Here is a 25,140-nt window from a genome sequence, read left to right on the forward strand (position 1 = left end):
ATCTCCACACAGCTCTCCATAGTGGTTGGACCAGTTTGCACTCCCACCAACAGTGCAGGAGAGTTCCTTTTTCTCCACACCCTCGCCAGCATTTGTTGTTGCTAGTTTTTTTAATATGTGCCATTCTCACTGGTGTGAGATGGTATCTCATGGTAGTTTTGATTTGCATTTCCCTGATGACAAGTGATGTTGAACATTTTTTCATGTGCCTGTTGGCCATTTGCATTTCTTCTTCAGAGAAGTTTCTTTTTGGCTCTTCTGCCCATTCTTTGACTGGATTATTTTCTTTGTTGTTGTTGAGTCTCATCAGCTCTTTGCAGATTTTTGTGATCAGTCCTTTATCATTAGTGTTGGGTGCAAAAATGTTCTCCCATTTGGTGGGGTTTCTCTTTGTTTTATTATTGTCTCTTTTGCTATGCAGAAGCTCTTTAATTTGATGTAGTCCCAGCTGTTTATCTTTGCCTTCACTATCACTGCTTTGGGTGATGTGTCTGTAAAGATGTCTTTGATGTGCAAATCACGTAGTGTTTCGCCTATATTTCCTTCTATATATTTTATGGTTTCAGGTCTTATGTCTAGTTCTTTAATCCATTTTGAGTTGATTTTTGTGTTTGGTGTGAGGTAGTGGTCAAGGTAGTGGTAGCGACCCAGTTTTCCCAGCATCATTTATTGAACAAATTTTCTTTGCTCCAAAGCATGGTCTTTGCTCCTTTGTCAAAGATTAGTTGATCATAAATCTGTGGGTTTATTTCTGGATTTTCTATTTGATTCCATTGGTCAGTATGTCTGTTCTTGTTTCGATACCATGCAGTTTTGATGATTATGGCTTTGTAGTATAGTTTGAAGTCTGGGAGTGTGATGCCTCCATTCCCTTCTTTTTTTTTTAGGAGAGCTTTGGCTATTCGGGCGTTTTTTGTGATTCCATATGAATTTCATCAATAATTGTTCTATTTCTTTGAAAAATGACATTGAAATTTTGATTGGAATAGCACTGAATCTGTATATTGCTTTTGGTAGGATGGCCATTTTAATAATGTTTATTCTTCCAATCCATAAGCAGGGGATGTCTTTCCATTTCTTTGTGTCTTCTTCTGTTTCTTTTAACAGTGTTTTATAGTTTTCTTTGTATAGGTCCTTTACCTCTTTTGTTAGATTTATTCCCAAATATTTGATTTTTTTTTGTTTCAGGGACACAAGGACAGTTTTTATTCTTCACCTTCTCTAGTTTCTTTTATTTCTGAATATCTTTATAGGTATAGCTATAGACAATTAAGTTGAACTTTGTTGCTCTTTTATAGTATTAATTTCTATAACCATATTTTTCGAGGTTAGTATTATAGATTTGCCCATAGAGATAGATACATTTTACTTAAAAAGAAGAAAAAAAAGCAGAGGTAGTTAAAACAGCTGACATAGAATTCTTTGCATTACCATTAGTATTTTCCAGGGAGTGTACAGTCAAATGCAGCCAATAGACAGATGCTGTGAAAGTTGGTAAACTATTAATGTTTCATTTTAGATTATTAGGCTCCTCTGGGCTGCACAGTTTGATTTACCAGCTGTTCTTCACACAACAGTGCATTGTAAACATGAAGATTGAATTTGAGTATATGAAAGAGTGCTTATTTTTAACATGGGTTTTCATATACAAATTTTGAAAATGTACAAATAATCATCATCTTCTTGCTAAAAAAGGATTTATTGTCATTTCAGGTGGTGCAGGCAACTGGGGGCTCTGAACTGGCCAGTTCTGTACTCAGCCCTCTATTGACTAAGGATACAATTGATTTCTTGCATTATACTGTCAATAACGATGAAAGGCAATTGTGGATGTCACTGGGAGACACTTGGATGAAAGCCAGGTAAACATATATGAGTTTAGCATTCAATACCTATAATATTGTAAGGATTGTTATTTATTGCCTAGGTCTAATATGAGACATTTATTTATGGTTTTCTACATATGAAATTTTAAGTGTTCAAGATGGAGAAGCCTAAACCCTTAAAAACTTAGACATTTAATGTAAGAAATAGCATTGTATGCAGTATGAGGCATAATAAGTACCCCAGGAGTCACTCATAAACAAAATGCTGCTTGCTTGGCAAGGTACAACAGTCAGGAAGAGGATTCAAAGAGCAGGATAGTTAGCATTCAAAAAAGAACTGGTATTTAAATTCAAGAGATAATAATGCTATAAAGCTATGTAATGCTTGTGTATGTATGTGTATGAATATATACATGTAATGTTTCCTAGGCCCTCTCACTCACTTTACAAATACAATTATTATCCCTTTAGCATTTCTGCAGATGAGGAAGCTGAAGTCTAGAGAGGTTAAGTAATTTGTCCAAAGCCATATAACTTGTAATTTTCAGAACTGGAATTTGAAACCAGGCAAAATAACTCAGAAGTCCATGTTCATAAATATTCTGCTAAGCTGCTTTCAGAAGAAAGAGTGGTATTGCCACAAATGCTTAGCCTTCCCAGTAGAGAGGGAAGTGTGAATAAGGGCATGAAGCTGAAAATCAACAGAATGGATTGTTGGCCTTTGGGAAGTGGGTGTAGAGAGCAGGAATGGTGTTGAATGAGGCACACAGAGATCAGCCCAGCTGGGTTATGAAGGCTGTGCCAAACAGTGGAGCATGGTCCTGCAGACTGAGGAGAGCCAACAACTTGATGAGGAGGACTGTGACACAATCACATCTCTGCTTTAGAGAGGTCAGTCTGGTGGTAGAGTCTGATGATGTCAGAGCAAAAATAATGAGACGCAGAGAGGGCCCTTGGGATGATAATAGTATAGGTGAAGTTCTGGAACTAAACAGTGGTAGTGGGAATGGAAAGGAAAAGGGATATGTTTCAGCATTGTATCTTGTCAAAAGGGAGAGTGGAAGCATTGCAGTGTTAATGTCTGCTGAACAAGGCCTTATAAAAAAGACTTCACATTTCATGACAATGAAAAGTAATTTTTACTTTCCTCACTTTTCCAAATATTTTTGTTTACCTCAGTACCTAGAATAAACCATTCAGTATGATCACACTTAGAAGAAGTTGTCTTTCTAATGCTTTTGAATGAGCTAGCCTAGAAGTAATGGGTGCATTCATTTTTTTTCTTTTTGCTTTCCTTTACTTGAAACACATATAAGCCATTTCCACTTATATTTTGGACTTCAGCAACAGCTTCTGTTTTAACATGGTTAACATATTGAATGGTTTACTAAGCATTAAATTCTATAAAAGCACTACAGTTTTTGTTTTCACATTGAAAATGTTGTTTAAATTTATTTAATAACATTCTTTATATGTTAATATCATTATTTCATACTATCTATATATTATTTAAAAATTGGCTTTAGATTTCTTAAATCTGTCAGGTTTATGTAGGTAATGATTTCCAGATAAGCCTAGGTTTGATCTCGGCTTTTATTTCATGAAGCTTATTAAATTTTTCAGGTCTCATAGTACAGACATACCTTAACTTTCACAGCTCTTTGTTTTGGGTCCTACTGCAAAATGAGAAAGTTAGCAACCTTTGGAAAAACTTCATTAAAAAAAATATTGTTGGCTCCTGATAACGTGAAAATAGTCACTTCAACCTGCTACCAGCAGTGAAGTGGTGATGGTGAGAGAAAGGGTTAAGACGACATAAAGGATGGTATTTTGTTTTTATTTTATTTACTTGTTGGATTTTTTTCCCAATAAAATAAAAAGCTCTGTGCTTAGAACAGTAATTTTGGATCCTCAAGTATTAAGAGTATTAGGAAAGTATATGATTTAAAAACTCACAGATGAAAAGAATTATGAAGTTACACAGACTACCTAAATTGGCTTATTTTAGATAGTAGAAATATAGGAACAATGAAATTGTGTGAAAGACAAAATTACATATTATAGTATAAATGAAGCTAAGATTTATGTTCTTGTTATTTTTATGGTTCATGAGTGATGAGGAGTTTGTAGAAATAGTCTCACTCAGTCATTAAGTAATGAATGGGTACAGATTCCTTCTACCTAACTTGATTTTACTGATTAAAACCTAGCAGATACTTTTAATCTATACATATGGCAATCTGTTTCATTTTGGAAGACTTCGTAGACTGAGAAATTATAACCCTGACAAACAAGGTCTGTTGTTTCTTCTGAAAGCTATTTCTAACATCAGACAGTTTCATGATGATGGGAGGGGAGTGCAGGAAGGGAGGGAGGAGAATTTGAAACTGTTTCAGCCACTGGGTTCATATCTACATACTTAGCCCTCTTCTCTTTCATATTCTCTTCCTGTATCTGTGTCAAAAAGTTGAATTAATGGAGAATTGAGACAATGTTGTGAAAACAGATCAGGAAGCAGAATTCGGTCTCCTTTCCATTTATTGGTACTAAACACAGTTGGAAACATGTTTATTTTCCCACTTTGGGTCAGGGGAGTTCAGTTTAAATATGCATAGTTTTTGTTATCTATTGTTTAGTGACTGACCTTCCTGAAGATAATTTTGAGCATGAATATATTTATTAAATGTTATTGTTTGTATTTTTTTTAATGTCCTTCTACAGAGCAGAGTGGCCAAAAGAACAGTTTATTCCACCCTATATTCCACGGTTCCGCAATGGTTGGGAGCCGCCACTGCTGAATTGCGTGGAACCACCGGTGGAACAAGATCTTTATCAATTCCCTGAGTCTGTGGCAAGTGTAACAGAACATCAACACAAACATGAAACAAAAAGATTATCCCCAGAGGTAAAATTTTTTTAACATTCCTGTTTGTGTGAAATCTGCATTCTCTTCTAATTCTGATTGTGAGGTGTCAGTCATTTGCTTAGAAGATTGTTTTAGAAGCAGTTTTAAGGCAGAGCAGTGACTGCTGCTCTGCCTTATCTCTCTCACCTCTTTGTCACTACTGTGACATTTGCGCTCTTTTCCTTTGAAGTCCAGCCCCAGTCCATGTCATTCCTGACTGCCTCATCTCTGCTCCACCTGTCTGGCTTACCAAGCCTTGGCAACCCGTCTTTTTGGTTAAATGCTTTCCTGCTTGTCAGGGAATTGTCTTACTGTCACTTTCTCTCCCACCTGTCATGCTTTCAAGATGGTTCCTTGAATCTAGGTTCTCTAAGCCTATCCCAGCACCCATTTCTGTTTTATTTTTGCCTGGTTCTCAACCTCTGGTGCCATGTCAACATGGCTATGAGGTTATGGCTTCTCTTGGATAGCAGTCCTTAAGCTCAAATGATCACTTCAAATATGATTACTCCCAAGGAGACCTGCGCATTTATTGTGTCTTTGAAGCATTTAGTAAGAATTAGAGTACAACCTATTTGGGGAGCATATTTGAAGGATTAAAGCTGGGTATGCTATTTCCTCACTTTCTGTAAAAGTGATTTTTCTGTGATTCTTCTTGTTCTTTCAGGAAAAAAAAAAAACTGAACTATCCCTTGCTTCAGCTCTGTTGAACCAAACCAAATATGATGATCAAACTTGAGGAATTATATGAGTGTGGTTTAGTTTGAAGAAGACACAGTAAATGATGACTCCTTGAATTCTTGCTCATTTTATTTAACTCCTTAGATTTGTTTTTTCAGACTATAGTAGGTGTTTTACTATAGTAAACATGATAAGGAATGACCAGCAAAATTGAATAAATCCTCACTTTTAAGGAGAAACATTTATGTAAATTAAATTTCCTTAAATTTTCTTTTATGCAATAATTACAATATTATGGTAGATTGGTTAAGTTCTGAAACTATTAAAAATAAGTATACTGCTTTGAAAATTTTTTTTCTAATGTAATTGTTTTTTGACTGGCCAAATATTAGGGTAGACGTGGATTCCATAATTATCTTTACCTCTAACTGTGTGATTGTGGACCTCCCTGGTGGCACAGGGTTAAAGACAGCACTGTCAAGCTACTGCCAGCCACTGCTGCATGAGTTCAATGCCCGGCCAGCGTGGGAGCAACCCACATGGCGAAGCAGACCTCTCCTGCCTTGCCCACTGTTCCCCTCAGAAGTGTATTTCAGTCCATCTGCCTGTTCTGCTCCCCGTCTCTCTGGTGAATCCTCTCACCCCCACACCTCTGCCTTACACCCCAGTTCTTGTATGCATAAATAAATAAATCTTAAAAAAATAAATAAGTGATTGTGACTATGACCTCATAGCTCTGTAAACTGGTTGGCAGGCATATGTTCCTATCTGTGTTTTATAGCTCAGATCTTATCACTATGAATTTTCTTCCCTTGTAGAGGGCAACTTTTATAAAGGAAAAATATAATCAAATATGAAATTGATACACCTGCTATTACTATAGTTACAGCTATTTTCAAATTACAGAAATTTCTAGCTTACAGTCTTTGTATATTGAATAAGAAAATATGTCTATAATGTATGCCTCAGAAACTTGTTTCTATGAGTTCTTTTTCAATTTGTGTGTTTAATGGGAGAATAATGTGAATGTGTTCTGGGCTCCCAGTGTAAAAGTTTGCTCTCACTGAATAAGTAATTGCAAAAGAGGAATTATCGAGACTCCTTTGTGATAAGTTATCATTTTCCTGTTGTAAACTCTTTCCATTTTATGGCTTAGTGATTTAAAACAAGATGAATTGATAAGTTCCTGCTAGTAGTTCTAGGGGCTTTAATGCCTTAAGATTTTGTTGGAAAAGCGCCTAAGTATGGTAATTTAAAATGCATAAGAAATGCTATCATCCCCAGAAGAGAGATTTCATTGCTGCTATAATAAATATACTCAGGACAAGATTTGGATGATTCATATTGTGGTTTTGTGTAGAACCAAGAGGTTTTGTGACGTGGAGTGACAGGATGGCAATACTCAGCTTTTCCCACTTCTGAACAGCAGTGCCCTAAACATGGGTGTGTAGTCATTGCCCTTAGTCATTTGTGATTTCGCTCCTCCCTTTCTGTGTTCGCAGCCACTCCTAGGACCCAATGATTTCTGACTCTGCTTCATCCTGTTATATTCAGCTAGGTGTAACAGCCTTTAATAAAAAAAAAAAAAAAAAAAAAGCTGAATCCTCTAGAGCCTCTAATCTCTTTAAAGGAAATGATAAACTAAATCCATTTTAATTTTTGCTTCAGCTTTATTGAGGTATGATTGACAAAGTTATGAGGTATTTCAAGTGTACATCCCGATGACTCAGTAGATACACATATACATGGTACACATATACACCTCATTAGCTTACACATTCACACATTGATTACTTCATATGTTTAACTTTGTTTTGGTCAGAAAGTTTTATATCAGATCCTCAGATCTTATTAATTTATAGCTGAAAGTTTGTGCCCTTTTACCAATCTATCTCTATTTCTCCCACCCCTTGGCAATCATTTTCTATTCAGTTTCTATGAGTTTAACTTTTTAATGAATTTCTACATATAAATGATACCATGCACTGCTATCTTTCTCAGTATGGTTTATTTCACTTAATGCCATGGCCTCAAGTCCATTCATATTGTTGAAAATGACTGGATTTTCTTTCTCATGACTAATTCCATTGCGTGTGTGTAGGTGAGTATGCGTGTATCTTCTTTATCCATTCATCAGTTGAGGGACCTTTAGGTTGTTTCCATGTCATCGCTATTGTGAATAATATGCAATAAACTTGGGTGTAGATATCTCTTTGAGATCCTGATTTCATTTCCTTCGTTAATATACCTTTCAGTGGGACTATTGAATCGGATGGTGGTTCTCTTTTTAATGGGTTTCAGGAACCTCTATACTGTTTTCCATAGTGACTATACCACTGTTTGCATTCTCACCAAGAGTGACTAAGAGTTCCTTTTCTCCACCCCCTCACCAGCACTGTAATCTCTCTCTTTTTTTTTTGTAATTGCCATCCTAAACAGGTGTGAGATGCTAGCTTATTGTGAATTTGATTTGTATAGCTGTAACGATAGCAACAGCAAATATAATCAATTGGTAATGTTGAGCACCTTTTTATGTACCTATTGGCCGTTTGTGTATCTTCTATAGAAATCACACATTGTTTTTCCTATTTTTTATTGGAGTGTATGGTTTTTTGTGATTAAGTTGCATGAGTTCCTTGTATATTTTGAATATTAATCCCTTACCACATACATGATTTCCAAATATCTTCCCCTGTTGTATAAGTTGCTTTTCACTTCGTTGATTGTTTAAGCTGAGGCATTTAAATGGTGAAAATTGTTTACTTGTATTAAGTGCAGTATCCTGTTGTATATTCCAGAGGAGTAGTATAATGTGAGTATTTTGATACCAACATTGGTTGATTGGTGGATAAACTCAACCCTGCTCCTGCCAACTTGTCATTAGAATTAACTATAATAATCTAATATTTTCCTGAAACATGCCCAGTTTCAAGTATTTTGCTGCAGTATATCCATAAGCAGTTGAAATACTTAAGAAAGTTCCAATAATTTAGGGTCCATTGTGCATCCCCCATACTTCATTTTACGTAAGAAAATATTATAAAATCTGTAGGTGGTATTTTATCTCTGTGTTTCCCCCCATAGATCTAAAACCACAGTACTCAGTGAGACCATAGACCTCAGCCCTTCCTCTTAGTAGCATCTAGTAGACCCATGTCCAAATTACATTACCTGCCAAAAGAAATGACTCCAACATTTTCTTTCCTGGACTGTGAGGGCCTGAATCAACGTGTATCTGCTTTTCTGTTTCTCTCCTAGTAGGAAATCTGATGATAGTGCTGCCACATTAAAAAAAAAAAAATCAGTAATAGTGCCTGTGTACATTTAAAAAATGAGAGTGAGATTGAGCGGGTGGTATAATTTTAATGTATTGAGTGCAGGTGCTTTTCATGTGATTGTGTTTACTTTGCTCGAGTAGTAAAGCTCTTGAACATAGAGGACAAAGTTTAAGGGTTTTATTACTGCTTTTTTTGAACCATTTTAATTTTATACAGTATGTTAAAGTCTGCTTAATATCAGAATCACCTTGACTGAAACTCCTGAAGAAAGAATGTACTTATATGCCTGGTTATTTTCAGAATTCAGATTTAGCCTTTTGCACTTACTACTTTGCTTACTATGTCTTTGACAAAAATGTATTGCTCCCATTTCATAATTCATTGACATAATGGTAAGTAACTTGAAAGTGAAAATGATCCCAATATAGTGGAAATTTCTTATTGACTGATGTCAGTGCTCTCTCAAGTATTTTTGGTGATTCTTTCCTCTCTCCCCCTGTCTTTCAGCAGTCCAGTGTGGCAGAGTATCCTCCAGCTGATGGGTACACATACAGTAACGCATACACAAAAGGACCCCAACTAGACCAAGGGGAAGCCGCTGTTGCTTTTAAGCCAACTCCCAGTCGCCATGTAGATAGGTAACATTTCATGCGCGGTGGATAACTGTCTCTGATTTAGTGCTAATAGAGGTCTGCATTGTTCACTACTTCTTTAAACTTTCCATCTGTTCATTGTTTGGTAAACTGCTATTGTTCCTTTAGAGAACTGGTTCTTAGGAACAAAAGATGTCTGGACGTCCAGTCTATAATTCTAACAATGCAGTGCCTTTGGGTGACTTTCCCTTTTTTAAAACAAGATGCTTCTGACAAAAATCTGTGAATTAGAATAAAGAAGAATTGTTTTGAAGCTCTGTTAGCTTGTAACAGATGGCCTCTAAAGATCCTTCCTTTTCTGTAACATTTAAAGGAAACAATTTCCATCTTTCTCTTCCCCAACAAAAGCAGACAATCCTTCCTTTATAGAAATATTTCAAAAAACATAAACTAAATATTTAAACAGTCAGTGGGTTATTTTCCACCTTATTTTATTTTCACTTTCCAGTTTACATTTTCTAATATTTTCACTCTTAGAAAATTCATCAAAAGCAAAGGTGGAGAATTTTGATAGGGGGAGAAATAAGGGAATTGTAATAGATTCATTTTTTCATTTTGTTGTCTAGTGACTACAATTAAGGTTTATACAGAGGCCAAACCATGTATATATGCAAGAAAGAGAAGGGGGTGCAATATTGGTAACAGTGATGTGGGAAAATGAATTAGATGAATTGGAGTAGGTAGTTTCTTTTTTTTTTTTAAGATTTATTTATACAAGAACTGGGGTACAAGTCAGAGGTGCAGGAGGGTGAGAGAATTCACCAGAGACAGAGTGGGGAGCAGAACAGGCAGACGGACCAAAGACACTGCTGAGGAGAGCAGTGGGCGAGGCAGGAGAGGTCTGTACACCATGTGGGTTTCTCCATGGCCGGCCGGGAATCGAACCCGCTTTGCAGAGGCTGCAGGCACCTTCATAGTGTGGCGCTGAACCCGCTGTGCCACCGGGGAAGCCCTATGGAATAGAAAAGTTTATCATAGTGACCTACTTGAAAACCTGTCAGCACCAGTACTGCATGCCCTCTACTTATTGTTTATATACTCTTAGTAGAATCGGAAATAGATGGAATTAAAAATGTTTTTTTTTGTCAGGAATAGTGACAGTGGTATTACTCTAAGGGTCCCAGTAGCGTATTAAATTTTATATAAAAAGAAGTCAGCAATGAATAACACATTTTGGAAAACACCAGCATATGAAGTAAGTTTTCATTATAGATTCAATTTTCAGTAGATGTAAAAATCAGTTTTAAAGTTTAAAATTATTCCACTGAAATTTTTCTGGGCTAATTTGTTACTAATATTTTCTTTTTCTTTTTTGTTTTCTTCTGTTTTAGATTGTAATATTCTAGAAATCAGATTAGTAATTCTTACCTTTCTTTTTTTCCCATCACTCCAGTAAAATGGGATGGTTTTTCACAGCTGAATGACTAGAAAACCACTTGAGTACATTTCTTATGTGTGTTCAGAGTTATAGCACATATTGATGCTAGAAAACTTTTATCATATTCTATCTTAAGACCACACCTAGTGCATTGTGGTTACCCAGTATTTGTAGATTTATTTTATTGATTTAATAAAGAACTGAATAATGTCAGAATATTCTCTGATAGGAATTGACTTGCCTTAATGTTTCACCCTTAATGTTCACTTCTTTTTTTTTCAATCCCTTGAGAAGAGCTAACCGAAAATATTTTTTTCTTTCATTTTATAGAAATTATGAGCCACTCCAAACACAGCCCAAGAAATATGCTAAATCCAGGTATGAATTTAAGGCAAGGAACCACAGTGAGCTGTCAGTTGTAAAGGATGATATCTTAGAGGTAATAGGATTTTACCTTTTTTACTCATAATAAAATAGTTTTATTGTATTTCTCTTTGGGTAGATACTTAAACCATCCTCAAAAAAATGTAGCACATTATATATAGCTATATTTTACTGCTTAATCTGCTTGCTTATATTTTTGTGGGGTAGGATGAGGCTGTATTTCTTTGACTTGCTTTCTTCTTTTTTTCTGGATTCTTAACAATTTTGGAATCAAGATTAGTTTTCTATTCAGATGTAGATGCATCATATTTTAATAAGATTTTTTTTTCTATCTTAGCACTCTCTAAGAAATGTAATCAGCAGTGAGTGAGTAATGGCTTGGGGAATAATCTAGTGTGACCCACCATATCTCTTTCTTAGGTTTTTACTGAGAGTTCATTTTCTTATATATATAATAAGGATGGTCACAATGGTTTCTTAAAAAAAAAAGTTTTTTGTGCTTTTCCTTTGTTTGGCAAAGGTAAAATAAACTTTTCCAAGGGATGCATTTTAGTTACTTTTAAGTACTTATTATAATATAAATAGTAAGACATTCTTGGAAATAGGCTGGGCTTTGGGTAGATTTACAGTATTGACACTGATCCTGTTCTGTTGTACTAGAAATTGTAATGCTTAAGAATTTCTACTCCCAAGATAGTGATGACACATCAACTTATTAGATGTGAAGACAGTTTCTTGGTCCAAGAATGAAAATTGAGTTTCTTTCATAGATTGAAAGAAATGATGCCTTTGTTTTCTTGCATGCTGATAGATTCTTGATGACAGGAAGCAATGGTGGAAAGTTCGAAATGCAAATGGAGACTCTGGATTTGTGCCAAATAACATTTTGGATATTGTGAGACCTCCAGAATCTGGGTTAGGGCGTGCTGATCCACCTTATACTCATACCATACAGGTAATTATGGATTTTTAAGGAAAATTTAATTTTTACAGAGTTTCAGTCATCACTCTTAAATGGGATTTTCGTGCCATTTGTGTATTAGCTATATTAAGACTTAATTGGCTGTACAGCTTTTTCTAGGATGTTTAGGTGCATAGATGAGATCCAGTAAGTGACTGAATCTTGTTTTGGTCCAGTACTTGGAGAAATCGTATTTCTGCCTCTTCACTCATAGCCCACCTATCGAATGGTTTCCTCTTGATAGAGAATGGCGCTGAGATAGTAGGTGGACTATTCAGAGTTCATCTTCACAGACTTTGCCCTCATTCTTTTAAATGTCCTGCCATTAATGAACCTTGTACTTGTACTAACACAAGAGTATTTTATTCAATAAGACCATAATATTTTCCCTATCTTCATTTTAAGATGAAAACTTATGATATATGGTAGGTAGAGACTTTCTCTATCGAATAGTGAATAATTCTTTTCACATTTTCAGTATTTCAGTGACCCTGGTTCGTGCATTTATCCAAATATCTGAATTTACTATTAATTCTTAAAATTTTTGGCCTGTGATAGTCTCTCTAGTTAGATTTACCAGTAGAGACAGACTGGATGGACTATCCCATGTAGAAATGCTGTTGTGGCTTCATTCTCCTGCCTCCAGAGAGAATTATTTTTAATTTTCAGAATCTTGAGTAAAAGATCATGTCTTACTCCATGTTAATATCATAAATTTGAATAGAAGCCACATAAAATATACAGTGATATAGTTAACTTTCATACCAGCTCTAGCTCAATAAAATACTGATTGTCCAAGCCTAGAGAGCTGCTGGGACCATGTTTTTGGTTCCTCAGGGCATTCAAGCCTCATACAGGACCTGCGTTTATCCAAGGTGATTTTGGTCTTATTAAAATCAGTGTGTAATTGCTATATCCGTATAATTTAAAGTGGTAGGGCTGTTTGCTGTGCTGTGTTTTCACTGACATGATGTGAATATCTGTCATGGACTTATTTTATGTTCATCATTTGTCATTAGCTGTTGATGCCAAAGAAGGAATTTGAGTTATTCAAGGTATGGTCTATTCTGTTTCCCGTGGATTTTTGAAGTGAACTTTCGTACCAATACCTTTTTCTTTCCTTTTTTTTTTTCCTAATTTTGAGTTTGGCTACTGATACAATATAGGCTTCTCTAGTTTATCAGTGTCCATTTTTCATGTTGTTTTCAATGGAGATTTTAACTGAATGCCTTATATCAGCATGAACGAGCATACACTTGGAATTTGTGCATAATCAATGTTAGAGCATAGTCCCTGTAAGATGTATAGATTATTTTTAACATTTAATTCATGATAATCTATAAGAACTGTTGGCAAAAGACATCCCTTGCTATACTAGCAGAAGCTAAGAGTTGATATTTTAGCTGTTAAAAAACAATTTTCCGAGTTTGTTTTTAACTATGTGTATGATTGCCAGAAATAGGCAAACATCATTAAAATAAGATACCCAGAACTTAAAATAATGTCAACTTTAAGTGTTACCCCCACCTGAGATTTTCTAAGGAATTTTACCTCTCTTTTCCTGTTTATTGCTCTGTTACCTTTTCTTCAATTTTGATCCCCTAATTGAGCCTAAGTTGACATTTCTGTTTAAAGTTTGCTTCTGTCTAAAATTGAACCAAAGCTATCAATACATAGGTAAACAGAGTACCTTTTGAGAACAAACTATTCCTCCTTTCTTGGACAGAGCCTCACCTTACATTTTTGTCAATTTTGGCACAACTGAGAACATTTTTAAGTCCTTACAAGTTATGGGAGTTTGTTGTTGTTGTTGTCGTTTTTTTTTTGCTACTTTATGTAAATTGAAACTTGTAGAATTGCCTGTTTGGACAGTTTCTTTTGAATTCTTTTAACAGTGTCTGTCATGGAATTTTCTGGATGCAACTCTGAATGCAATGACTATATGCAAAGATATATATAAAAGTTGAGTGTGTAAGTGTTTCAGTTGAGGACCCTACATTTAAAGGTGTTAAAAATAATCTATTTTTGTTACTTCTTGAAAACATGGCAATGAGCCTAACAAACCACCAAAGTCTTACAAAATTTTAATAAGCAAACTTGACAGTGTTCTATCTGGCAGAAAAACTAACCTAAAAGGACTCCTATTCTCAAAGTCTCTTCTGTCTGTCTGTCTGTCTGTCTCTCTTAATCTCTCTCTCAATCTCTCTCTCTTTCTCTCATGCACACGCGTGCACACACACACACACACACACACACACACACACACGACGAATGGATAGAGTAAGATAGAAAAAAGAAAAAAAGCATCCTTGGAAGTTTATGCCAATAATTTTATGTCTACAGCAGTGTAACCAGATACCTTTATCTAAAATATCTGAAGAAAAATTCTGCCACCATTTTATGAAGATGCCTGTGAGCCACACACCCTAGCCCTCACAGAAACACTGGATTATAAACATATGAATAGCAGTTTTATGTCTTCACCTCCAGAATTTATTACATCTCACACTTGATGAAAAAAAAAAAAAAAGGCAGAGCAGATCTCCCTAAAGGCCTATGTCTACAGCCCAAGCTCTAAGATGTCTGCATTGACTTTGGACTTCCCTCTGTGCTTAGAGTTAGAAACTGAGACCTGCTCTCATTAGTAATGGCCGGCACCCTCTTTCAACCCTGTGTCTTCCATCCAGTGATACCAAATTTTGAAGAAATTAAGAAAAACTTCTAAGAGAAACACTTTCCACCACTGTACTATATTGAAGAAAGGTGTCTGATGATTCATTCATTCCTTGTGTTTCACATTTATAGTAGCAGTGATAATACAGTCCCAAGTCAGTGCTCCTGCTGTGCCAGGCATTATTTAGGCCATTCACCAATACTAATTCAGTTATTGCCCACAACAACCCAAGAAAGTGGGCACACTTGGTGTGTGAGGAAACTGAGATACAGAGGAGGAAGTTGCCCTTAGTCACACAGCTGCATTAAGCCAGGATTGGGATCCAGATCTGTGGAAATCGGAGCATGTACTCCGATGTACTCAACTATTGTGGGGAATAATGTTTAGAAAAGAAGGTCATCTCATGTTGTAGACAGACTGTTTTCATTGTGTGATTGCTTAAAGTGTCATTTTCTAAGAATAGCTTTTGCTTGCATTGTCCTGTCTTTTGATAAAAGTTGATCTGATTGGCCACCATCCCCCAAATTTGATTTTTCCTACATACATCCATTCCTTGCATTTCATCAATTCTTTCATTTTTTTAATCATTTAGGAAAATAACCCAAGTTATATGATTTACTTAGAAAGTAGACATCTTGTTATGTTAAATGAGGGAGTTAGTTAACTAAGGGAATTAGATATAAACTATTTCCATGAAACATCAAGTCACAAATAGTTTTCAGTTCTCACAGCTGTGCCTTTTATTTTTGTATACTTAGTTTTCCTGTAAAGAAGTAGTGTAAATGCTATGAGTGAGACCATCTAGTATTTTTCTTTTTCTTTCTGGCTTATTTCGCTGAGCATGATCCCTTCCAGCGCCATCCATGTTGCAGCAAATTGCATGTGTTTATCTTTTTTGAATGCTGAGTAATATTCCAGGAAAAAGAATATAAGAAAGTAAAAATCAAAATCAACAAATAACTATGAACCAGAGACACTCTATGGGGGGTGGGGGGCAGGGAGGGGAGGGATTAGGGTCAAAATAAGGGGGTCGCAATTGTATGGGGAATATAAAAATAAAATTTATGATAATAAAAAAAGAAGTAATGTAAATGGTGGCAGTTCCTGGGTGGAGGGCATAAGAGCAGCCCTTGCTTGGTCGCATACTTGTGGTTAGAGGTTCTCATCAGCTGGCAGGGATGCTGGTACCTGGCAGCAGTCACAGATAGATGTTGAATCACCACCTGACATCCCTGAGAGTCCACACCATTTAATATCCTCACATTTAGAGTGATTTTTTTAACAGCTTCATAAAGACAGCCATTCCCACCTATTGTGTTTCCCTCATGACATCTGCAAAGTTTTAAAAATAAAAGGAGGTAGTAAAACATTTATGAAAGATAGGAAACATAAAACAAGACTAAATGAGACCACAGGGAAAAGGAAGTAAATGCTTTTGAGAGATTATGGATAGATGAAGATAAATGTCATCTCTTTGGATAAAAATCATGTGGTAGAGCATTCCAGGGCTTTGTAGTTTTGAGCAAGGCAACAGATGGACATCCAGGGTGCTTTCTCCCCACCTGGAATCTGCTTTCCATGTAAAGTTCCCTGATATTTCTTTTGATTTGATTCAGAAGCACTGTGATTCTTCATCTGCTAGCATTACTCTCTGCCAATGTAGATTCTCAGGCTTTGTGTTGAGAGCAGAAACCAGCCCCTCTCCTGCCCTTATTTCTGATATACTCAAAGATTCCACTACAAGAAGTCTTTTATTTGTTACTGAGTCTATGTGCTTCTTATTATCGTAGCTGGTCTTACTCTATGAAGGCACACATTTTTGTGAATGTCTGCTCATTAAAATCCTGAAATTTAAGAGAAAGTTGCCTGTCTTCTTTATTTCCTAGCAGGAGGTGCTGGGATACTATAAAAGATCCAGCATAGGCATTAGTAGAGAAGGATTTTTGTCCCAGTTCTACTAACTAGCTGTGTGATCTTAAATAAATCATTTTATTTTTCTGTGCTCCAATTTGTTCAGCTGCGAGATGGGAATTATCCACACAATCCAGGGTGGATATAAAATTTTGTTCTTTTCTACACATGTATTCAATAGTCCTGCATTAGAAGTAGAAATACTCTCTACAGGTGACCACTAAACAAACCTCTGGCACTACTCATTTTGGCCCATGATGTGAATGTTCTGTTTTTCAAGATCAATTCAGATATCCAGATATTGCTGGACAGTGACTATTTTACTAAAGATGCCTTCATATTCACTCCAGCAGACCAACTGTGTGATAATATTCAGTTCTCTAAAATTCATTTTTTTAAGTTACTCTCAGAACATTCTATTGATCCATAAATCAGAGACATAGTGTTGAGACAAAGATGGCTGCTGTTCATTTTGCTTTATGTTGATATTTTCTCTAATATTCTTATGATAATGTGAATAATACCTACTCTTATCCCCCCCCTTTATTTATGTATTATTACTGCCTAACACACACATATACAGGATCATAAATTTTTGTTTGGATTGTTTACAAGTTCAAAACTGAAGCTCCCAAAAATACACAGGATACAGATCTCCTTTTGTAAGATCAACTTAAATAAAGAATTAGTCTTCATTGAATGTGCTCTGGTTGTCGTCTTAATAGGTCATAAGAATAAGATAAACCTAATCTTAATATTTTGAAAACACAGTGCTCTGACTGCACAAATAGTTACTGAAATACTCTAAAGTGTTTATACTGTAATGTGATTGTATATAATTCATTGTCCATGGCTAGATCGGAGTGACAGAAATGAATTATATTTGTAAGCTCCTTCATTGGTTGATTTGGGGGTGGGTAATTTTATTGTCAAAATCTAATTTGCTCATGTTTTCTGATGTTGGATGTGAATTATAATTGTTATTATTTTAGTTCCATCTCCTGTGTTCGTTTTCTCATTTGATTTGGTTTGCTCCATTTTCCTAATAGCAATTACTGGGCGAGCTGTCAGAGGTAACCCACATTTGTTCCCTTGTGGCACTTCTTTTTAATATAATTTTTTTGGATTCAGTCTCTGGACTTAACACCCTCCAAATGTTCCAGCTGTGCCTAGTTTTCACTGCAGAGTTCAAAAGAGACAAAATTTAGAGGGGAAAAACACTATGTAGGTTACATTTTTTTTGAGAACTATTCAATTTTAATCACCATGTTGGGTTTGCTTGCATCATTTCCCCTTCTGAAGCATTATCTTGCATGAGTCAGGACCTTACCTCTAAATAACTTTCTTTAATCCTTGAGAATTTCTATTCAGCTTTAGTGACCAAAGGAAAGTGTCTCATTCTGATTTAATTGTCAATAGGAAAGTCTGTTTGCCATGGGGCCTTGTAATTTATTTTTTTCAGAAAGAGAAAAAGTTTTAAAAAAACACCTTTAAATATATTTGTGGAAAATAAAAGACAGAAGTTTGGAAGCGACAGTCACTGTACAGAAGTAGGTCCACACATAGGTGGCATATCATCCCAGCTTGCTCTCAACCAAAAGGCCTGTAGGGTGGAATTTTCATGTTCCTGATAGTCCAGCAAATACTGAGAAAGTCTCAAGAAGTCTCAAGAATACTGAGGAAAATCCCAGGCCAACTGGGAGAGTTGGTCAGGATTTTTTTTTGGAGCTTCAGCATTCTCAGTTCAGAAGAAGAAAGATCAGGGTGCAGTTCCTCTCAGCATGACTTCTCGTAAGTTGAGGATTCCTCACTCCAACCAGAAGTTGTGCAAAGATTTTTTTCCCAAATCAGTGGGGTGTCTCTTGTTTTGGTTAATGTCCCTTTTGCTGTGCAGAAGCTTTAACCCACCCACTAGTCAAAAGCTGTGGACCTACCACCCAGTGACTACTCTTCCCTTCACAGTTTCTATCTCTCACAAAAGCCAGAAGTCTCAAGGAAAGAGCAGATATTGGGTGTAGGTAAAGGGGAGTGAAGAAGAGAGGGAGAGGGATAGAGGAGTGATTTCACAGTCAGTGCTCATTCTCTCTCCTCTGCAGCAGGAATGACAGATCAGTTTCCATGGAAAAGCTGTCTTGGTTGCCATTTCAGGACAGACTGAAATGATTCAAGGAGGGTCTTTTACCTGCTGCTCACTGCAGAGACTGGAAGCATGAGGCAGGAAGAGGGGGGTCAAGGAAATACGCAAGTGACATAATTTATAAAAATTTTTCATATGCTTTCTGTTTACTGGAATCAAATATATATTACACTGGTAATGTTGCATTTTATAGCAATGACAGGTGACAGAGAGCAGGCACAGATAGATGATTTGGTGAGCCTGTCTTCAGGCTTGAATGTGACAATGACACGTGTGTTTCATTCATTTTTTTCACAGTATTATTGGATGGGTAGCAAAACACTAGCTGTTCTTGTTTTTATGAGAGGGAAAAAGTATGAATCATATTGTGGAATGTGGAATGGATAGAATTTTTTGCTTAAGCTTCAAAAACAGTAAAGTCTGACTCTTGAAATCCTCCTGTGAGCTTTCACTAACAGTTCGTGAAATGATGTGCCAAGCAAATTCATGCCCTCCTGGGCATGTATACACTGTATATCCAGTTCAGATAACTTTGGTGTGTGCTAAGTACTGTGTGTGAATGTTTGCTGTATTTTGATAGCTTTAGATGTTTTATTGGCCCAAATATAGGAACATTGTTTTGTAGGGGATAATAATTACTATAGCGATAAAACCAATAAGCTTATTGAGTGTATTAGAAATGTTTCTAGGCCTTGAATGTTTGGGGAAGGGGTAGCAGTCTGATTCTTTCCCATCTGTGTCACAGCTTGTTCTCTGGATCTTAGCCCCTGTACTTGTTCTTTTCCTTTCTCTCTGCTCCTTCTACCTCCACCTCTTCCCGCCAATATCCAGCAACTTTACAGATGCTTCTCTCAGTTCTACTTCCAACTTTGCTCAACACCCTTTCCCCATTCTCTACCCATGGGTTGCTGCCTGGTAGCTTTATAAGTCCCAGGGCTCCCCACCCAGCTGATTTTCACAGTATTATTTCCCATGGGGGCCACTGTGATGTCAGTGGATGTGCTGATTTAGAGTGATGATTTAATTAAAAGGTGTATGTCTGTGTGGTGTGTATTATGTTTTTGATCTCTGTGGAAATTGGGGAGGCTTCTTACAATCACTCCACACTTATATTTGGGCCAATTTAGAAATTAAAAATAAATACTTTTTTAACCAAAGGACCAGATTACCAAAAGGCCAGCTTTTTGAATTTTATCTTGCTAATCCTGACCTTTAGGATAATTAAAATTGTGTCAGTGCTGTATCTAAACTTAACCTAGATTATGAGTCATTGCTCTGTATCTTTAATCCTATCAGTAACCCCTGTCAATCCCCCAAAGTGCCTTTTGAGAATTTGGAGTTTGTTATGATGCAGTTATCTGTTATTCAAAAGTATTTTGCTTAAAGTTTTAACTATTTTGTGTTGTTTATTTTTTTAAGATTCATTTATGCATAGAAGAATTGGGGTGTAGGCCAGAGGTACAGGGTGAGAGGATTCACCAGAGAAGAGTGGGGAGCAGAACAGGTGGCTCTACTGAAATATACTGCTGAGGGGAGCAGCAGGTGTGATGGGAGAGTTCTGCTGTGCCATGTGGGTTAGCTCCCTGGCTGGGAATCAAACTCAGGCCATCAGTGATAGCACTGAGACTTAACCCTTAAACCACTAAGGAGGCCCCTATTTTGTGTTGTTTAATAGGGAAAAAGCATAAATATGGTTGATGTAGAATTTTAAAAACTACTGTGTATTCTATCACATCCTCCTTTAAAAATATGAATCCCTACAATGTCATTTCTACTATATGTATGTGAATTGCAGTCATACAAATTTAATAAAAGTCCTATCATTATTGTCACCACCATCTACCCTATAACATTCCCATTTTAGCAAGAATTTCAACTTTTCATGCATAAGCATTAAGGTGATGGCAGAGGGCTTATGACTTGAAAAGTTTTTACAAACAGTTTAAAATTATTTGCTTTTTTAAAGCAAAGTGCTTTATTTAGAGAACTGTCACCCCTCTTCTTAATGGATTTCTTGGAAACAGCAGAATTAAACATTTTGAATATAGTGTACACTTAAAATAAGGGGTAACTAAAATTATGTTAGAAATCCTTGTTATTGGAATTATGATCAGGCATCTTTAGTCCTACCTTGGTCTTGGGTGACTCCAAGCCTTAATTTAGTTTTCTTGGCATTTGTTACTACATACAGCTGTTTGCTATTGATAGATACTTAGCACTCTTTAAGTTACATTTTGGTTTTAAATACTTAGCCTATTTAAAAGAGTATTTAATGATTCTTATACCATATTAAATTGGAGGTGTATGTGTACTTACATACACATACTATACTATGGATTTGCAAGCAAGTTTACAAATAAATGGCCAACACCAGCATGTCAAAGTATAATTTGTTTTCCTGCCTAGGTTTATTATTCTTAAATTTCAAATTATTTATTTGTCTGTTTATAGAAACAAAGGATGGAGTATGGTCCCAGACCTACTGATACCCCTTTGGCTCCATCACCTCCTCCGACACCAGCTCCTGTTCCTGTCCCTCTTCCGCCCTCTACTCCAGCACCTGTGCCTGTGCCGAAGGTCCCGGCAAATGTGACCCGTCAGAACAGCAGCTCCAGTGACAGTGGTGGCAGCATTGCACGTGATAGCCAGAGACACAAGCAACTTCCCGTGGACCGTAAGTTTCCCAGGGAGGCAAAAAACATGCAGTTTCTTCCAAGCACTGACTAAAAGCACAGCTTAGTAGAACAGTGTTTATGACTGAGTCCAGTCACATTAAAGGTGATTAAGCATAGATAGTAGTTTTTTATACTTGCATGGTACCTCATAGATTGCAAGGGTTTCACTTGACTTTTCAAGTCCAAGTAGTTCTATGAAACAAGTTCTTTTTATGCCCTACTGTGTGCATCTCTATATACATTTCAGTATATCGGGGTGGTTGATTGCAGACTCTGGAACCAGACGTACTTCAGTTTGTGTAGGGAAACATCACTTACTGGTTCAGGCTTTCACCAATTTAATAATCCTATCTATATTTCAAGGTATGAAAGATGGGTGTGCTTTAGAGTAATTGTGAGGATTTAATGAGATGATTAGACCAGTTGTTCTCTGACTGGAATGAATTTCCCCCCTCTCCTCCAGGGATATTTGGTATTGTCTAGAGACATGTTTTGATCACATATGGGAGGATGCTAATGGCATCTAATGGGTAGAAGCCAGGGATGTTTAGTGATGCCTCACAGTAAGCAAATAGTTCCCAATCAGATTTATCTGGCCCAAAATAACTATGGTGGCGAGGTTGAGAAACCCTGATTGGCTTTGACCGGCATGATACATTTTAAGCAGTGAATAAATATTTGCTACTGTCAAATCACCTCCCTTTTCCTGCTCCTCCTCTTCATATTTGTTATTCTCATGTACATACTTAGTCACACTAGCTCAGTATAATCCCTGCCAGTAACAGTTTCATTGCCCTCCATATTCAGATTTCATGTGAGTTAGACTTCAACTTCATATTTTAAACTTAAATTTTTTATATGAATGGTTTTATTAAAACCAGATTTAAATAAGCTATAAGTACATAAACATGGCCAATTCTGTTTTAGCCTTATTAGTATTGGGAATAAGAGCATATATCAATGAAAACTTAGGTTAATTCTAATTTTTATTATGCTTTACCTTACAGAATTTGGCTTGTCTGTTTAAACTTCAAATTATGATTTTAAACTGCTGTGAAGTTACTGTGGTCTGCCTATACTTGATATATAAAAATTCTGTGAATACTGACCAAGGAAGCTTTTTCCTCAATATAAGAAGTATATAAAGGGTATCTCTTGTGCTGTGTGTGTGTGTATGAAAATGATCTCTTTCATTTTCTCAATATGGGCCTCTCTGAGGGCTCACTTCTGGGTTTTTTGTTGCTTTTTTTTTTTTAAAGATTTATTTATTTATTTATACAAGTACCAGGGTACAGGCCAGATATGCGGGAGGGTGAAAGAATTCACCAGAGACAGAGTGGGGAACAGAACAGGCAGACTGACAAAATACGCTGCTGAGGGGAGCAGTGGGTGCGACAGGAGAGGTCTGTCGGGCCATGTAGGAACCTGGCTGGCTGGCTGGGATTGAACCGGTGCTGCAGAGGCTGTGGACAGGTTCACAGTGTGGCGCTCAACCACCTGCACCACCAGGGGAGGCCCAGTTCTGGGTTTTTTCCTCCATATAAACATACTTTACCTGCAGTTGATCAATCTGTTTCTGTTTTGTTCAGTCTATATTGTGGGAAAAGGAGTGCCTCCTAAACATGCTTCCATATCAAATCTCATCTCTAACACCAAATACATGTATTAAATTACTAAATTTATAGCTGAGAATGGATGTTTGAGATTTGAGTTTACAATCATTGAATCTTTTATCTTTCATTTTTCCCTGTTTTTTCATCTCAATAAGTCATCATAGTTACGATGTTATTTATTCAGTGTGGTCATCATAAATTGAAAAATTGAAAAAAGACAGTAAAACTATGACTACTCAGTTCTGGAAATTATGACTAACTGTAATAAGTGTAAGCTTATTTTATACTTCCTCTCCCAAAGTCTAAGCAATTAAAATCATCTTCTTATCCACATCTTCATCTTACCAAAAAAAAAAAAAAAAAAAGGAAAAAGGAAGTTTTAGGGAAACAGCTAAGTCTTTCTATGCAATAAAAACTCTGTGTTTATGTGAGAATGTGAATGTGTACAAATAATATGCTACTAAATGTTAAATTCTTTTTTTAAAAAAAGATACTTTGATTTTTTTCAAAGGCACCAAAGACATAGTTTTGAGAAGAGAAAGTCCTATAAATATTTTTTTTTATTTCCCTAAGGAACATTTCCCTCTTAAAAATGACTATTTTTTTTTCCTTCCTTCTTACCATAAGTTTGTAACATTTCCTCCTTTGATATACCAGCATAGTAATCTTTGACACAGTGTCCCTTCTTTTTCCATCCCTAGGATCAGAGTTCATAGGCACCCTGTCCCCATCTGGAACAGTCTGTGGGTTGGGACAGTTTGTTCTTTGTCCTAGTCTAAGAAACTAAGAATAACAGAATGGGAAAGAGGCATAGTTAGAATACTTTAAAGATAGAGAACTCTCCTGATAATTGTGACTCATCACTTTCAAATTTGTTTCCCCAAGTACAAGGGTGACATTGGTATATAAAATATGAACATCTCTCCCCAGATTAACACACATACTTGTTTCCTTAAGAGAATTCTATTTTTTATTATTTACATAAAGTATTTAAAAGATATCTCAGAATTATAGCATAAACTTTAAGAGTTTTTTTTTTATAAAATAAGATTTTCTTTTTTTAATTTTTATTTTTTTAAAAGATTTGTTTTATTTATGCACATAAGAACTGGGATGTAGGCCAGAGGTGTAGGGGGTGAGAGGATTCTCCAGAGACAGAATGGGAAGCAAAATAGGCAGATCTAATGAAATACACTGCTGAGGGGAGCAGTGGGTGAGAAAGGAGAGGTCTGCTGTACCATGTGGGTTAGCTCCCTGGCAGGGATGTTACCCTGGCTGGCAATAGCTTGATAGTGCTGTGTCTTTAACCCCTGTGCCACCAGGGAGGCCCAAAATAGGATTTTTTTGATAGCTTTCTCTTGAGTACATTTTTGGAAAATATTATTTTTCTGAATGAATGCTGGAGTTTCTCTATAGTCTTTTAGAACTAGATATACAAGTTTATTGGTAACTGGATTTCTTTCAAAATATGGCTACTTATGCTGACTACATTCTACACTTACTGTGTAGACTGCTGAGAATAATTAAAGGACTGTAAAATGAGTGCTCACTCATAGAAATGTTACCAAATAGCCAAGAACAAGGAGCAAGGGTCAACATGTGTGATTAATACACAGCAGATAGGAAAAGCAGATGCCTGTGGCTGAAGCATAATGGCCTGTTGCCTAGCTGCTTGGAGCCGTATGTCACATAAGCTGTTCAGCAGAATGTATCCCTCATTCATTTATTCAAAGATTAAGTGAACTAGTTAAAATAGCTGTGAACTGAAAGTTAAAAAACACAGCTCAGGGCCTCCCTGGTGGCGCAACGGTTGAGCGCTGGGTTGCGAAGCTGCCCGCAGCCTCTGCAGCACCAGTTCGATCCCCGGCTGCTCCCCGGCCACCAGAGGAGGGTCTCACATGGCGCGCAGACCTCTCCTGCCCCCTGCTGCTCCCCTCAGCAGTGTACTTCGGTCCTTCTGCCTGCTCTGCTCCCTGTTCTGGCTCTGGTGAATTCTCTCACCCTCCCGCGCTTCTGACTGTACCCAGTGCTTGTATAAATAAATAAATAAATAAATAAATCTTT

General features: G+C 36.5%; 1 protein-coding gene across 4 annotated transcripts in view; it reads left to right on the forward strand.

The window, feature by feature from the left end:
* EPS8 (epidermal growth factor receptor pathway substrate 8) overlaps positions 1-25,140 on the forward strand; it is a 168,043-nt gene that overhangs the window by 135,207 nt on the left and 7,696 nt on the right. For 3 of the 4 annotated variants that reach the window (XM_054696424.1, XM_054696425.1, XM_037514289.2), the window contains 6 exons: positions 1,714-1,862; positions 4,548-4,731; positions 9,198-9,328; positions 11,052-11,160; positions 11,917-12,060; positions 21,240-21,462. In XM_054696424.1, the coding sequence (XP_054552399.1) occupies positions 1,714-1,862; positions 4,548-4,731; positions 9,198-9,328; positions 11,052-11,160; positions 11,917-12,060; positions 21,240-21,462 (940 nt within the window). The remainder of the gene's footprint in view (positions 1-1,713; positions 1,863-4,547; positions 4,732-9,197; positions 9,329-11,051; positions 11,161-11,916; positions 12,061-21,239; positions 21,463-25,140) is intronic. The other variant, XM_054696427.1, reaches the window with a different exon arrangement.

Source organism: Talpa occidentalis, unplaced genomic scaffold (genome assembly GCF_014898055.3).
Source record: "Talpa occidentalis isolate TD23 unplaced genomic scaffold, MPIMG_talOcc4v2.1 talOcc4.16, whole genome shotgun sequence".
NCBI lineage: Eukaryota > Metazoa > Chordata > Mammalia > Eulipotyphla > Talpidae > Talpa > Talpa occidentalis.